Source organism: Chaetodon trifascialis, chromosome 8 (assembly GCF_039877785.1).
Source record: "Chaetodon trifascialis isolate fChaTrf1 chromosome 8, fChaTrf1.hap1, whole genome shotgun sequence".
In the NCBI taxonomy this organism is placed as follows: Eukaryota; Metazoa; Chordata; class Actinopteri; order Chaetodontiformes; family Chaetodontidae; genus Chaetodon; species Chaetodon trifascialis.
Window position 1 is genome coordinate 2,147,444 of NC_092063.1, and position 17,782 is coordinate 2,165,225.

The 17,782-nt window shown below is 43.2% G+C and overlaps 1 protein-coding gene across 2 annotated transcripts; it reads right to left on the reverse strand.

Moving 5' to 3' along the window:
• Positions 1-8,715: 8,715 nt before the first annotated feature.
• Positions 8,716-15,035, reverse strand: rps21 (ribosomal protein S21). 2 transcript variants are annotated; one of them, XM_070968861.1, is made up of 7 exons: positions 15,007-15,035; positions 14,475-14,557; positions 14,253-14,316; positions 11,999-12,070; positions 11,351-11,406; positions 10,658-10,676; positions 8,716-8,725 (listed from the first exon to the last, which is right to left on the reverse strand). In XM_070968861.1, exons 2-6 carry the CDS (start codon positions 14,522-14,524, stop codon positions 10,667-10,669), a joined length of 252 nt encoding a protein of 83 aa, XP_070824962.1. In that variant the 5' UTR covers positions 14,525-14,557; positions 15,007-15,035; the 3' UTR covers positions 8,716-8,725; positions 10,658-10,666. The 2 variants fall into 2 exon arrangements, with proteins under 2 accessions (XP_070824962.1, XP_070824961.1); XM_070968860.1 differs by lacking the exon at positions 8,716-8,725 and having other exon boundaries at positions 10,615-10,676.
• Positions 15,036-17,782: the final 2,747 nt, after the last annotated feature.

The following is a 17,782-nucleotide window of genomic DNA, read 5'->3' on the forward strand; positions in this document are numbered from 1 at the left end:
AAAGAAATCCTTTCAGGTTTGATTTTTTGGGGGGAAAAAAAGCTGCACACACATACTCTGCAGAACACCTGAGCAGCTGTGTGTGTGTGTGTGTGTGTGCGTGTGCGTGTGTGTGTGCGTGTGTGCGTGTGTGCGTGCCTGTGTGTGTGTGTGTCTGTTCTTAGACTCTTGAGCACCACCATCTAATCAAACTACAGGAAGCCCTTCAGAGGATAACAGCAGTTCACACAAACAAACACACACACACACACACACACACACACACACACACACACACACACACACACACACACACACACACACACAGCTGCTCAGGTGAGTCAAAGTAATATTTACAGGCCTTTTGGTTAGAAAGGACGTTGACATCAGAAACAAATCCTCTGCTGTTGGACCTGCAGAGGAAACACAAAGGTGGCAGGTGAAACGGTCGCCATGTTTGTGTGACGTGCAGAAAGTTCACACACCTACTTCCTCCATCGTCTGTCAAACACATGCTGAACTCTGACCTGTGGGCCGCTGCCTCGCATGCACACACACACACAGACACACACACGCACGCACACACACACAGGGGTCGGCGACCTCCTGTGGTTTAAAGGAGTCTCGAGGCAGTGTGTTAATGCTGCAGAGCTTCATTCACTGACACACTAGAACATTCCTCAGGCTGTTTGTCGGCTCACAGGCCTCAGCGGAGACACTCTGTGGGCAGCGTGCTCTCGTTTAGGGCCGCAACTTAACAACTTCCAGGAATTTTCATGATTAATCAATTCATGTAGTATTAAATTTAGCCTGCAACATGACAGACAATAAAAAAAATTCTGCTCCACATCCAAAACCCCAAAATATTCAGAGTACGGTGATAAAAAACACATTCACAAATTTGAGTAGCTTGTTGACGGTTAATCACCTCCTAATCTACAGATTTCTGCTCACAGGAAAACTTAAACGCAGCAGCAGAAATGGATCAGACGGAGGAGACGTGATAAGAGACGTACATAGAGCACGGAGGCTGAACTAGCACAGAGGAAAGTAAAAGCTTTAGTGAAACAAAGAGGACGGTAGGATGATAAACGGGTCGACTGACATTAACAGATCTCAGCTTGGTTCACACTCGTACTTCAGAAGGAAGGACAGTGTTAATAAGTGAGCTTTAGAGGCGCTGGTAGATATGTTTTTGACCTTTGGAGAGAGCCAGGTTAGCTGTTTCTCCCCCTTCTTTCAGCCTTTACGCTCAGTTAAGCTCATCATCTCTCAGCTGTTGTTCCACACGTAACACACAGACATGAGAGAGCATCAGTTCTCCCAGCACGTTTATCAATTAGTGCATTTCCCATCACGTTGAACTCGTCTGTTACTCTAACTCAACGCACAGAGGTTCAATATTTCAGTGTCCTTCTCAACATTTCAAACAGCTCTGAGCGTAAACGCAGCTCAGTCGGGTTTCTGTCTGTCTGGTTTCACACAAAGGTCAAACCGTGAACTTGACCTGCACGTTAATGTGGGTGAGAGTCCCTTCTTCTTCTTCTTCTGCTGCTGCTGCTGCTGGTAAAACCGAGCACATGATGCACATTGCTGACATGATGTCAAGAGTGAACAGAGCCAGCATCATGAGAGCTACATGCTAAAAACGTAAAAAGCAGCAGCAGTGAGGGCTCCATCTAATTACAGACACACAACAAAACGACTGTGTCTTCATGTCAAGTATTATTCAGTATTCACAAGAATAAAAGTCTTAATGCTGAAGCAAGCTGGTAGCTGAGATAGGTGAAACGATGTTAGCAGGCAAGAAACGCTGCGTAGACGTATTAAACAGCTCGTGTAGCTCCCCAGGCTAGCTGTTTCCCCCTGCTCCCAGTCTTTATGCTAAGCTAAGCTAAGCTCTGTCAGTCTGTACGGTGCAGACACTGTGATCCATCCTCTCGTCCAATTCTCAGAAAGAAGACAAACAAATTTCTCCATATGTTGAATATGCTGAACTCAAAACGTAAACGTAATTTAACTTCATGGACACTAAAACCTGCACGACCTTTACGATTATAAGAATTATTCACCTGGTTAACATGAACTCATGAGACACGTACGTGCACTGATGGATGAAGGTGACCTGCTGACCAAAAGTGTGAGATAATGTATGAGAGTGACTGATCAACAGATGCAGAAGACAGACAGATAGAAGAAGAGGAGCAGAGAGTGAAGAGGAATCGAGTCCTGAAAGGGAGAAAAAGGAAAGCCTGTGAAGACAGAGACAAATAAGGAGAGAGAGAGAGAGAGAGAGAGAGAGAGAGAGAGAGGGCTTGTCGTTTCACCTCACTAATCCTCTCCCTCTCTGTGTCTTTCTCCCTCAACTCTATAACTAATCCACTTCCTGGTTACCAAGGAGACCAAAGGAGAAGCGAGGGACAGGCCTCTTGTTGTTGTGGCAACTGCTAACTAACCGCTAACTGCTAACTGCTCCATTAATTGAACCCACTTACCCCCTGCTGGTCCCTGCACACAAACACACGCAAGGAAGTAAATGAGACATGTGGCTGAGAAACGCAGCCTCAAAGACACAACCGGCGTCTTCCAGCCAGCACTTGGTGTCCCATAATGCATTGCGAGGTGAATCCTTCACTGGTAGACTCAGAGGTTATCACATGACCACATGATATTTACCAGGTGTTTACGCTCAGGTGGTCGATGGCTGCTAAATGTCGGCTGATACCCACTACACTGTGGAAATACTCTTACTCTGCATGACTACTTTACATCCTGTTGGCTAATTTAATCTACAGCTGTGCATCATATTCCATCAGTTCATCACATGTTCGTAGGGTGGCGGTCCTGTGAGAACCACACATCTCTAAAAAGACTCAACGCTGCAAGGTTTATAAAACTATCAGACGGGTGGAAAGTTATCACAGTGACGATTATCTCATAGCGACTCATGTTGGAAAATAATCTACCTTCTTTCTGCAGAAGTTCATTCAGAAGAAAGAGAGCTAATGTTGGTCTAAGAGGCTCCTGAGTGGAAGGAAGGCCACAGAGGAAAAGACGTGTTTGCACTTAGCTGGTTTAGTAAGAATGAACGACCCAGATGCAAAAAAGCTGGGATTCATCCAGTCATGTGTTCACAAATTGTTGAACCTCTCTCCATCCTCTATGAACGACTGAGCCTTCCCAGGACGCCCCTTTCACACCCCACCATAATGCTCCCACCTGTTACCAATCAGCCTGTTTACCTGTGCAATGATCCAAACAGGTGTTTTTGGAGCGTTCCACATCTTTCCCAGTCTGTGAAACGTGCTGCTGCATCACATTCACAATAAGCAGATATTTACATAAATAAAGGAGTTTTCAATTTGTCCATGTGGTGCAGGTGTCAGCTGAGAGCAGCTCTGCAGCTCCAAACGTCCTCATCCTTCTATCTTCATCCATCTGCTCCTATCTGCCTTCAGCCAAAACTTCGCTTAATGCTCTTATCATCACACACACACACACACACACACACACACACACACACACACACACACACACACACACACACACACACACACACACACACACACACACACACACAATCCAAGTCTGCCTCCCTTGCAGCCATAACTTCAGTACATTTAGATGATAACTGTATTGAGTAAATACTGTTCGTCTATTCCCAGCATTCCTGAGATGCTCCACCTCCCATTCTGGATCAGATACGACTTCAACACACACACACACACACACACACACACACACACACACACACACACACACACACACACACACACACACACACACACACACACACACACACACACACACACACACACACACACACACACACACACACACACACAAATGTCACACACGGCGGAGTGGGCGGATATGTTTGAAGTGCTGTGGGCCGGGGAGGGGATGTTTGGGGTTGACAGCGGACTAAAGTGTGTGTGTGTGTGTGTGTGTGTGTGTGTGTGTGTGTGTGTGAGAGAGAGAGGCAGGTACCTACATGCCCTTCTCTTGGTCTCTTTCAACAAGATACTTGAAACCACACACACTCCTGGTGGGCCTTCTCTCTCTCTCGCTCGTTCCTCGTATGAGCTCTGCTCTTCCCGCCCTGTGGAAACGATCACAGGTTGATGTTATTGATCAGATGGTCTGACCGTCTGCACAGCACACGATGTGGTGTCCCGCTGCCTGGAAGACAGCCATGAGGTTCAATAAGCACATTCATGCTCCTGAGAGCTCCAGTGGCTTTTCTGCAGCGACGCCTTGCCTACTGACCACATTCATGCCCCTCAGAGGATGAACTTCCACACTCTTAGTCCCTCCATTGAAATGTTCTGTATACTTGGATGCAACACTGCGACACAACTTTGGTTTTATTTAAAGCTCAGTAATAAAAAAATATATATATAATTGTATTTCCCAAAATATCTATAACTTTAAAAAATGTTTTAATTTAAGTCTGACACAAATGAAAAGGTAGCAGCTACTGATTCCTTTCAATACTGATCAGTGATTTACTTTCCCAATTTATTGATTAACAGTTAAGTCTACAAAATGTCAGAAACCGTGTAAAATGCCACCCCAAGGCGACAACTTTAAATTGGTTGTTTTGTCTGACCAACAGCTCAAGGTTTCCAATTTATAGCGATTTAAAATACATGTAAATCATATAAGTAGATAAACATTTTGCCTGCACGTAAAAAACCTATTCTGATAAAAGCAGTGATATTCTCTACGTATGATGTAACTGCCACATTTTACTTTACTGTATGTGTGTAGGTTGTAGAATACCGAGGAGACTGCTTTCATGCAGCTGCAGCGGTACAAAGCCACCACAGGTATAAGTTAGGATTCATTTCACTTAGAACTGCAGCCTCCTCCCTCTCCTCCTCTCTCACCAGTGTCTCTTTCACCTCCTTTCCCCTCATGGATCTCGCCTACTTTGAAGTCTGCTGGCGTCTGAAAGAGGACAAAGAGACACAAAGAGACGGGCTGCTTATGAAGACGGACAAAAGGACGAGCGAGAGAGATGGAGAGATAGAGAGTGGAGAGTAAGAGAGGGACGTGACAAAAGACAGGAAGAGAGGAGCAGGTCGAGGACAGGAAACGAGAGTGATGGTGAAATGTAAAAAGTGAGGGACAGACATTCAGAGAGGTGGACAAAAAGAAAGCAGGAAGTGAGGAGAAACTGTGATTTAATATATAAACTGTGGGACGAAATAAAACTATAAAGCTTCATAAATTATTCAGAGTGATTTACTGTCAGTGTTTTCTGATTTAAATCGGAACAATTAAGTTCGAAGTTCACCTGTTTGCCTAAATGCAGTCTGAGTTCTGTTTCAGCTGACACCTTGTGGCCTCTAGAGGAACTGCAGGTGGAGCTGGCGGCATCCACACGCTGGTTTCAACATGCAGCTCCGGCTGCTTCTGCTGCTTCCCACTACGCTGCCTGTGCAGCCCTGAAGAGCTGCGAGATGTAAAGTGCTGAGGGCAGAAGCAGCTGGATCAGTGCTGTGATGCAACAGTCAGCGACGTGAACTCTGTTGAGATGAAAATGAGGTTGAGCTTGAGTCACAGAAACCTGCTCGTAGAACACAAAGTGCTGCTCGACACAAATGCGATAAAAGTCTAGAGTTAGGACGTATTCATACGTGGACTCTGCCATGGGAACATATCGGCTCCCTGTCCCGTGTCTGAGGGCTGAAACAGTGTTCTTTGTGTGTCTGTGTGTGTGTGTGTGTGTGTGAAAGGTATGCAGGGGGCCAGGTGAGGGGGTTTGGGGGGAGTGTGAGGGGCTTCCATCCCTTCATGTTAAGATCATTGTTTGGCGAGCTGTGACTCGCCGGGCGCTCTCTGCCACAGGCTGAGTGTTTGTTTCAATGAATGTTTGGCATTTTAGATCCACTGTGTGTGTGTGTGTGTGTGTGTGTGTGTGTGTGTGTGTGTGTGTCTGAGGGTGTATTATACAAATACTGAAACAGACCAACAATTAAAAAGGCAGATCTTACGAATTTTACAGACATGAAATGGATCATTTATTTGAAATTAACTCATTACTTTACTTCGCTAGGCTTTGAGTTTAATGCTAATAGCATGTCAACACTAACTTGGATTCAGGTCTAATTTTCTGCCCTATTAGTGTGAAGAAGAGCTGTGTTTACAAGGCCATGTGTGGCTGCTGACATTAAGTCTTCTTCTATATCATTCTTGCGTACTTCAATGTGGTATTTTAGCTGTTTTTTTAAAAAATAATCTACGCCTCTTTCTTTCCCAGAGTCTCCACACACACCACCACATTTTCTCACAGCAGACAGGTCTGAGGCTCCTAACAGTTAGTCATTTGTCCATAAAGGGGAAGTGATGCGATTAAAAGGCTGAACAGATGAGCACTCTCACAAGAGTCTGTCATTTCACCTGAGAAAGAGGGAAGGAGGGAGGGGAGACTGCTGAGAAGGTGAGAGACGGTTACCTATTGGCTGGACGGGGTAAGTCCTTTGAGTGGTTTTCACTGGACGCAAATGAGAGGTGAAGCAAGTACTCACATACCTCCTGCACAGTCCAGCCGGGCCTTCTGGGAAAAAAAGACGAGAGAATGACAGAGGATGGGAGGTGACGAAGACCGTGATGACATGCTGCTTATCTGCTCGGCTGCTCACCTGTAGGGGAAGAAAAAGAGGGAGACTGTGTGGGAACAAAGCAGTAAAGCAGAAGTTGATGACAGCCGTCGGTGGGGTTGTGCGAGGTTAAAGACGCCCTGAGAGCGCTCTCACACACCACTGGGCCGTCGCCTCCACACTGTGTTTAGCCTAAATGACCACTGTAACCCCCCCCCCCCCCCCCCCCCCCCCCCCCGCCTTCACTTTGCCCTGTTATTCCCACTTTGACCTCTTTCTCATCTGCTCGCTCCTTCTTTGAAAGCCAGATGGTGCAGCAGGTAAAACGCTCCAAGTCCCAAGTATAAGTACTGAATCCACCTGGAGCAACAAACCAGCATCAGTTTTGTCACTGGGAAGCTCACCTTCATCATTTATCTAGGCCAGAAATGGCTTGAAACAGCTTCAACAAGCCACACCATAACATAACACAACACACTCTGTTCAATGCATTTAAGGAATATGATCCCATGATGTTGTACAGCATGTCTCCATACAAAGCAGGACATTAAAACACAAAATAAACCACAGAGCAACGAGGAAGAGCGTTAGACTGACCTCATGCGAAGAGGAAGCTCCTTCAAGGTGGAAAAGTGTTGAATAACCATGTCCAGTAACTTCACAGTGGACTTCAGGCCTAAGAGCCTGATTGATGGATCCATTTTGGCTAATTAGCCAAATGTCACCTGTCATCATGTGGCCTAACTTACAAGACAAAATCACTATTTTATATGACATTTTGGCTTCTGAATTACTGTTTCTGATGGAAAAACAGATTTGGATGCAGTCTCCCCGCTGTCACAGGCAGCCATGATTTGTATTGGTTCAAATGAAAATGAATGAAAAATGAAAAAGCCGCTAACAAGTAAGTCGATGAAAACTGGCGGCCCGGAACCAGCAAAGGCATCCAAATCTCAATCTGAACACGGATTTGTTGGTTAAAATGCAAATTATGCGTGGTAAATGGCCTACAACACACAAAATCACTGGTATGATTCCCCTAACCTTTATTATTTACTCCTACTCAGGGGTCTTCTGTTCTTTGTTGTCACCTGCTAACGCTAATGTTAGCTAGCTAGCTTTACAAACACACGACGGCTAGCTAAACTACAAAGTTAGCAAGCTAACTGTGAACTATAAAACGTTGCTAACGTTTTATAGTTTCATTATGGTGAAGTCAGAGTGCTGCTGACCATCTAGAACATTCACAGTTTCCCAGCGTTATATTTGTTTTTTTCAGCCTGACGCTGAAAAGTTAAACTCAACGGAAGTTAACCTCACCGGGTTTCACACGGCGTGGCACCTGCGCGGAGCAATACCCTCTTTCACCAGACTGACCGACATTAAGAACACGTTGTATTCAAAGGGGGGCGCTGTTTGACGGATCTCAGAGAAGTTTGACACTTGTTAAGACGAGACGGCCTGCACGAATTTTAATTACTATGCCAGTAAATATAAAAATGACTTTAAAATTTCTGTTGAAAAATAAATTATAGCTTGAGGAATAGAAGAAGTTTGGCCAAGTTTGCCATTTACAAAAATGTACCCTATGAGAACAAATATCAAGGTATTAAGCTTCATTTGTCATTTTATGACACAGGGTTGCACATTGAAATCAAAGTTTCCCCTTCATACAACACATAAATCATTTAGAGAAGTATTTAAAATAGAATAAAATATCATTATTATACACATGAGTTCAGGGCTGCTGTGGACAACTTTGTCACATGGTGTGAGCAGAACCATCTGCAACTAAATGTGGCAAAGACTAAGGAAATGGTAGTGGACCTGAGGAGAACCAAGGCACCTGTGACCCCTGTTTCCATCCAGGGGGTCGTTGTGGACATTGTGGAGGATTATAAGTACCTGGGGGCACATATTGACAATAATCTGGACTGGGCAAAGAACACTGACGCTCTCTACAGGAAGGGCCAGAGTCATCTCTATTTTCTCAGGCGACTGAGGTCTTTCAACATCTGCCGGATTATGCTCAGGATTTTTTATGAGTCTGTGGTGGCAAGTGCAATTCTCTATGCTGTTGCATGCTGGGGCAGCAGGCTGAGGATGGCAGACGCCAACAGACTCAACAAACTGATCCATAAGGCCAGTAACATTGTGGGGATGGAGTGTGACTCTCTGATGGTGGTGTGAGAGAGGAGGACGCTGAATAAGCTAAGGACTATCATGGACAACGTCTCTCACCCACTTCATGATGTGCTGGTCAGGCACAGGAGTACGTTCAGTGAAAGACTCATACCACCAAAACTCAGGACTGAACGCTACAGGAAATCATTCCTGCATGTGGCCATCAACCTGTACAACTCCTCCCTCTGAATGGCCCTTGGACTTCACTGTCTGGTCTGTTCTGTTGTATATTTTACAATTTCAGTTTCGGCACATCTAATTCAATTTTGCACATTCAATATTCAGTATATAGTGTAATTCTAATGTATATTTTCCATCTCAATTTTGCACATCCAATTGCTCAGTATATAGTAAAAATACTTGTTTTATTGTTGTACATTTTATTGTGTGGTATATTTCTGTATATTTCTTATTTACATATATCCTTAGTATTAATATTCTGTTTCTTTTTATATTGCCTTTATATATATATATTCCTTCTAGTTCTTTCTTAATTTTATTCTAATCTATAATTCTATTTTGTATGGAGCACTGCTACAAAAAAATCAATGAATCAGTGAAGGAACTCTGATTCTGATTAAGGTATCGCTGTAAGTCAATAATTGACCATCAGCAAAGTGATTGAATCATTAAAGAGGGCATCTGATGTATAAATTTTCTATTAAGGTTTTCGATTTTCAAATTACAGCTGAAAATAACACCTTGATGACCCAGAGCTGGATTTCCTCTGTGGAACAGGGTTTTCTGGTTTTGAAGTTCATTTCTTGTCGAATGCTGCCCCCTGCTGGAGGAAGTGAAGGTGCAGTCCCGCTTCAATGTGTCTGTAATGGCTTATATACTGACCTAAGAGACTGCTTTTGTGCGATTCCTCCAAAATTAATAAACTAAGTCCCATGATATTCACTGTTACTGAGATGTCCTGTTTGGCAACCTCTTCATTTTATGGCAACCAACCACAACACCGGACCTTTTAACGTCTACTTCTGTGAGGCTGCATTCAGCACCTCATTGCAATAGAAGCCAGCTGAAAATACTCAAGCAGCATACTGGTTGTAAGGCTGTACAAATGTTGTTATGAGTCAAAACTTGGCTTCTGACAGTGATCCCTCACCTTTTTCATGGTCAAACTGCTTCCTGCCAATGAACAGCAGACATCACCCACAGTAAAAACATGCGAGAAGATCACCACCTGACCAATGGTGACAAAAATAACTGGGTCCCCGGGCGCCGGTCGGCTGGCAGGCAACCGCTCCTGGTCTGCCGCGGAGGAAGGACTTGGCGGGATGGGTCAAAAGCGGAGGAAGAATTTCACCAATGCATGGCGTGTGTGCAGCATGTTGTGCTGTGTGACAAGAAAGGGATGTTTTTCTATGTGGGAGCTAATAATCAAAAATCACTGCGTCAGCATTTTCAGACCTGGACCACGAAACATTCAACGTATTGAAATTGAAACATATTGAATTTCTCTCATCTAATACATCTTGTTAACGTTTCCCACTCTGTCACACCGTTGTTCATCCTTTCATCTACAGCTGCACAGTGTTCGGATGATATCGACTCCAAACACGGCTGATTAAAGATTAGATTTAAGATAATAACCATAAACTTGGTCGACTATGTGTCATCCGTTTAACTTCTCAGTTGGATATTTTAACAATTCTAAGAAAACAAAAACTGACCGTCCACGAGCCAGAACATCACAAGCTGACGTTTAAGTCTCTTCCATGAACTAAACTGTTAGGAGACGACTGACTGACTGACTGACTGACTGACACTGCACAGGACGCCTCGCATGTTTACACCTTTCAGTAGTTATTGAGAAATCAGAACAATGGTGAACAAAGTGTTTTTTTCTCATTTTATTTAACAAAGTGTCTGCAGATCCGGCGTCACACTCAGAAGTTCCTGCAAAACAAGAAGAAAACAGACTTTAGCTTCCGAATCCAAACTGTCTGATCTAAACTGCTAAAAATCCTTCCCGAGAAATGACGACACTTTTCTCACTTTCATTATTTTGAAAATCTCTGCAGCCACACTGATCATCTCATTCTCGTTGATTTCTAATGTGAAACCCAGTTTATGCTATCAGCTGCACAACTTTCAGGAGAGAAGATTTCTTCATTTACAGGTGGACATTAAAAATCCACTAAAGACACTCTGACATGCTGCCGTCGGGGGAAGGGTGCAGGAAATAAAAGGAACGAAGGCTAAAAGGCATGTAGCTTCAGACTGCTGCACGCTGGCTCACTGTCATGGCCGACTGCTCAGTTCAAGTGTCCCAGCGTTAAAGGGCTTTTCCAACCGTCACAAAAACACCAGACATTTCAGCAGCAACGTTTAGCTTGGTCACATTAACATTCATGACACATGAGGAGATGTATAATTATGCATCATTACACTGTGACATCACAGAAAAGCCTGCGTAACGCTGTGCTCAGGTCCATAAAAAAGCACAAAGCTACAGTTGTGACTGTTTGTTGGTCAGTCTGATTCCTGCATGCTTCTGAATTATTTTCATGTCTACAAAAAACAAACTGGTCATTCTGCAGGAGGAACGACATTCAAGAACAAGTTCTTACTTTGCAACGACGCCGTCATTCTTCGCCAGCCTCAGGATTGAGTCGTCAGACTCACCCTGCAGGAGGAAAAAAAGAGTTCAGCCCAAAGACTTCAGCGTTTAGACCATTATCTGAGACTACAGAGTGTTAGAGCACCAGCACACTCCGGTCAGGCCGTTTCCACCGCAGAGGAAACAAAATGAACTTTTGATTTTGCAAAGTGGAATCTGAAGTTTGTGCTGACAAATTCAAAACCTGTCAGAGTTTTAGTGGATGGATGACAGAAGCTGCACATCCACAAAAACGATTCTGTACGACAAACGACTTAAAAAAAATAGAACTGATGTTTGATTTATCATCCACTTTCAATAAGAGGGTGCTAGAAAAGCACCTGCAGACAAAAACACATTTGCACATTTGTCCCTCTGATCATTTAGTCGGAAACTTGCCTGAAAATGTTTAATCTACACGTTTGGTCGAACACACACACACACAGGGCAGGCAGCTAAAGACTTTATATCATGACTTTAAGCACCAGACTTCCCTGTGAGCCTGCAGGTGTGACTAATGCTCCCATACAAGCTTCATTGTGATGACAACCAAACTGTTGGCTCTACTGTGTTTGTGACAGGCAAAATACAATGAAGCAGAGATTCAGCCGAGGCTCACCATTCTGCGGATGGCGCCGCAGATAGCGTAGGTCTTGAACTGACCGTTGAAGCGACCAGTCACCTTGTCCACCTGGGGAGGACAGAGCACACTGGATCAGAACATTTTCAGTCCAAAACAACCAGTGCACAAGGAAACCTTTTTCAATCCAACGTCCTTTGAATGATCACATTTCCCCCTGATGCTCGTTTATCAAAGCAGCATGGAAACATCTGAAAAGGCAGCACACTTTTCCACTCACTGCCCCGCAGTGTGTGAACAGACTCCTGAAACTTGCTGTAAACCATCACTGAACATACAAACCTTTGTCAAAGTTAGAATATGAAACCGTGCCGTTCACAAAGAAATGAATGAAAAGTCACAGCAGCCTGTAAGGTTACGATACACATGAAATGTTCACATTATGTGACAGCATCCAGTCGTCTCTGTGCTGTTGTGCTTCACTCTTTTGTCCAACTCCATGCAAATTTTACAACCATCGCTGAGCCGACTGTTCGCTTCATAACCGCACACAGAGTTAACCTTTGTTGTCAAGCTCGTGGGCTGCCTCATAAGCAACACACTGTCATAAAAACTGACAAAACGCATCTACGCCGGGGGGCAATTCATTTTTACAGGGGGCCGCATGAGAAACCTGAGCTGCTGGAGGCTGAACCAACAATAACGAACTTAATTCTGCTCAATATTCGTTTTCTCTCGTTGTAAAAAGCAGTAAATTATATATTTCAATTATCTGCTACTGGTCATCAGAAGGAAAAGGATATTCTGGAAATATTTCTATAAATATATGAAATTGTGGTGAAGGTCAAACAGGAAAATCCTCCTACAGAAGTACTGAACAGTAAAACAAAAACAATCATTACATCAGTGTTTCATCTTCTTTTTAACACATTCATCTTTGCAGGTGTTTTGCAGGATGTTAAAGATCAGCAGACCGTCGACTTTGTACAAAAAGCAAAATGTGCTTTTAACGTTTTTCACTTCGTTTCACTTGTTCGGGGGAAAAATCCAGTCTGCATCTGGCTTGAACATGTGCATTGAAATCTGGCTAAATGTCTGCATTCGGTTCACTTTTTCTCGACATTTTCTGGGACATGACATAACTTGTCTTGGCAGCTGCATCTCTGGATGTGCAAAGTTCAGTAAAAAGTCCTTGTTGATTTCGCAGCTTAGCTAGCAAAGCATCGGACTCCCTCGCACACTGTAGATCAGACAGCTTGTATTTCTGCTCATGTTTGGTCACGTGGTGGCGATTCAAACTGTAATCCTTGAACACAGCGACCTGTGGACCACAAACTGAGCTCACAGCGTCACCTTTGACTTCTGGACATAAATATTTAGCCTCCATGTCTTGTTCAAACGCAGCATTCAGCATCAACTTGTCTTTTTTTGGCGTGAGCTGACATTCTGAGGGCTAGCTGGCAGCATCACTTGTAGCTGTACATGCACATCCTTACATCAATTTAAAAAAAAAAGCGGCATGCTTTTCAAAATAAAAGCATCACACTTGTATTGCGTGCACAGCATAAATACTTATTCGTTTCTGTTCTAATTTACGATTGACCTCACGGGGGCCGGACAGGGATGCCCTAAGGGCCGGATGTGCGGGCCGTAAAACGCCCAGCTCTGATTAACGCAGACCCTGATTTTCAGTGCTGAGCACCTTTGGAGGTTCAGCCATCGTTGCCTTTTCAACACGAGTAAAAACATGCAGCTGAAACATGAAACAGACCTTTTCTTTCAAAAGTCGGAGGCAGCCTTGGTGTCAGTTTGCTTGTGGATCACACTGTCAGCTTTGACAATAACAGGTCGCCTGAGACATTTTAATTAGCTAAATGCAGATTAAAGATTTTATGTTTTGGCATTCTTTAGACCGAAGACACAGAAATAACAGCAGCAGTTAGAAACCCACCTTTCCAAAGTTCAATTTTCAGATAAGAATTAAAAGACTTGTCTTCACCCAATGTGACACATCATAGTTCATTTCATGATGATTTTTTTTGTTTGTTTACATCTGTTTGCATGAAAATGACCTTTCACATTTGGCCAATTAACAAAACAAAGTATAAAACTATCTTGTACTCAGTGAGCTAAGATGAAAAAGCAAAGTCGTGGTACTGATTCCATGTCTTGTATTTCAATCAGCATTATTACAGTCATCCAGCACTGACCATCACCATCAGCACTGGTCTAGTTAATCCAGTTCTGTCACAGATGACTGGATCAACTGTAAGACTGAACTTCATAAGTTTACCTCAGCAATGTTGATCTGGATGGAGGCATGGTCCTTGGCTCCAATGATTCTGTTGCTAGCAGAGCTGTGACACACACGAAACAGTTTGATTCTGAGTATTTGTTAGTTAACCCAAAAAACCCAAAACAACTATTTCTGTTAGCAAATATATTTTTCACAAGCTAGTCCCCAAATATCTTCCCATTACCCTCCAGTCACCCCAGTATAATACAAGCCACTCACCATTTCCGTGGGACGTAGAGGTCCACAAACTCACCGGCGTCGTTCTGCATGTTTGATGGTTGTTCAGGTGGTCGCCTACAAATCTAAAAGGAACAAAGTTTAGCATTAACAAACATTAGAAACGCATTTCTCTAACGCTAACCAGCTACAGCAACTCTGCTAACTGTACAGCAGCCATCAGATAGAAAATAAACTGACGTGTTTTGACAGTGTTCGCAAAATATCATAGACAATAAATAAGAGATTACACATTTATTCAACGGGAGTCTACACGCAAACCAGCAATTACAGGACAGTTAGCCTGTTAGCTTATGAGCTAGCATGCGGAGCGCACATCACGGCCGCATGTGGCTGCTCACACACTCGACGAGCGTCCGATATTTACACACAACTTCTGCTAAACGCCCCCCAAAACATCATCTACAATTACATCGTCACATTAACTTTGACAAATCTGACAGCAATCACGGTTATGTGGGGAGAGATGACGACTTTTAGACATTTTTAAGACGAGAGCTCAGCAGTCACTCACCGTATACGACGAATGGCCGACAGGAAAGGAAGAGCTGCTGACCCGGAAGTAAAAATATGTCATTGATTATTTTTGTCGCCACCTGCTGGATTCTGTGAATACAACCAGAATGATGCACTCCAGTGTTTGGATTGAACCCCTCAGTTCCACTGAAGTTAGGTGGATGAAATATGATTAAAAGCCTCAGAGAATATACTAGAATATACTGAACGTTTACTGAAGGATTTCCATTTCCATTCTAAGGTTGTCCTCCACCACATGTCAGATGGAAAGACATTTATTTGATACCTATAGACCTACAGTCACTAATACTTTAAGATGTTGTGTACAAAAAGTACAAAAAAGTAGGTAAAATTAACAAGCAAATTGCTGCTCATATGATAATGCATCAATAATAATAATGAGCCGTTAATGTACTATCATAACACTGACACGGGTCATTCTGCACAGTGAGTACTTTGCTGATAAACAAATAAGTAAAACTTTGAATCCAAGACTTTCGTATTTGTATTTGCATTTGCACGTTTATATGAGTGATTTTATACAACTTACTTTACAATAAGTAAATGACATGAATACTTCTTCAACTTCTTATATTACAAAACCTTTGAAATAGTTTTCTTTTTTGTCACAATTTAAAAACTGAATGATGAAACATGAATGATGGTGATTTTTTTTATAGTAGCAGAGGCTATTTTGATAGAATTATGTTGATGTGAATCTACCAGAGCCTCAGTGAGGCCCAACGGACGTGTGGCGGTGAGGCGTGGCTCGAAGTCCGCCTGCAGTTCATTCAAAAGGTTCTGGATGTTGTTGAGGTCTGAGCTCTGTGCAGACCAGGCCAGTTCCTCCACACCAGAGTGGGAATATTGAAACAGGAATGGACCTTCACCAAACTGTTGGGGGCCCGAGCCCAGACCATGAAAAACAGCTCCAAAAGAGAAAAGTATGTGGACAGGGGTGACCAGGTGCTTTGGTTCATGTAGTGTATATGTCAAGTACAAATAGTCCAAACATATTGATTGGATTTAATAGTTTATTAGGGGTGCAGTAAACTCAAGAATTTTATAATGCACATAATGCAAAAAAGATTTCACATTTGTATTGAACACAAATATACTATATGTTGTTGTTTTTGCAGATTATATACTACATGCAACAAAGGTGTGGCATACACACGCTGCATATCGCACCCAACAAAGGATGTGTAGTTGTTTTTCCACAAGAAAACTTTTCTCCATGAAAACACAGCATTCTGAAATTTACTGCCAAAAATTCAGCAACTTATGAAATCACATGTAAAAAAACATGTTACTAGTTAATTCATGTCACTGACACACATACAACTGCAGCTGTGACTGTTTCCTCAATGAAATCATATTATATAAGCCTCTCATAAAGGACGGAGTTATATAGAAATATATAGAAAAAATACATATAGATAAATGTATCTCTTTATATAGTAAAAATTAAGTTGCTGAAAATTGCGAGTCCTATATTGAAGCTATTTTCTTTCCTACTTCTGCTACTGCAACATAACTGCTCCTACATGAAGCACGATGACTGGTCCTGGAGGCCGCCGGTCATTGTTGTTGTTCCCTGACACACGTGCAACCAACGGCCAGCTTGTAGGGACACCTGCACCAGGCAGAGGAATTGCTGTGGCGCATCATCCTGTAGACTGAGATGCTGAGGTAGATGGGCTTGGCGATCATGTGCTCCACAGTGCAGTCCTCGCACGCAGCATAGCTGATCCACTGCGGCTCCCGGCCTTCTTCACCATCAAGTCTGAGCAAATGGAAAATGAAATGTCCGTGAATGAATGGAGACATGGAACAAAGGTGGACGTGGTGGATTAAGGGACAGTAGGACTGGTTGGATGATTTGGATTTCAACTTTGACGTTTTCTTATTCTGTTGGCTGCACAGCTGCATCAATCTTCATCATTTTATACAATTCCCCCTGCAGTTATCACTATGTCTTTATTTAATTTAACATCATGGGATCTCATACCAGCGGCAGTTGTCCACCACTTTGCTCCAGACTGAAACATTTCGACAAATATCAGATGGATGATCATGATATTCGGGGCAGACATTCATGATCCTAACAGGATGAATTACGATAAGTTTGGTGATCCCCTGACTTCACATCATTTCATTGTCCAAGATTTTTCCGTTAGCTTTTAGCTCAAAGCACCACTGTGCCAAAATAGAGCTTATGAGAGCCACTAGCATGACGTTCACACCTGTGATTGGCCAGCTGTGCAGAGGTGAGAACATAAACAGAGTCTGAAGCTTCTGTTTACAATCTTGACTCATCTATTATATAAGAACAACCAGATACAACACTAGGAAGACCTTCTAGGAGAGACTGTTTTCCCTCATTTAAGCAAAACTCTTAAAATAAAACAAGTGTCTTTTCGCCACAACTTCCAAGTTTGGAGCAACGATGAACACTGTTGATTTCTTGAACTTGTTCTATTCAATCATAGCTTGGCCCTTAGTCCTGCTAAAAGGTGAAAGCACTGACTGTAGCCTTAGCAAAGAGCAGCTTTGACACTCTGCTTGGGTTTGAGGAAGACGCTGGGTTCCTCTCCTCTCTCCTGGAAGAACACTCACCTTAGGCTCCAGGGTGCCACTGAAGAGTTGTGGAGGTCCAACAAGTGTTTGAAGTTCGGCGGGTGATGCTTTTCAGTCAATTCACAGTCATGAGGACAGACGGGGCTGCTGCACACTGTCCCCATCACTCCAAGGAAAACCTGGAAACACAGATG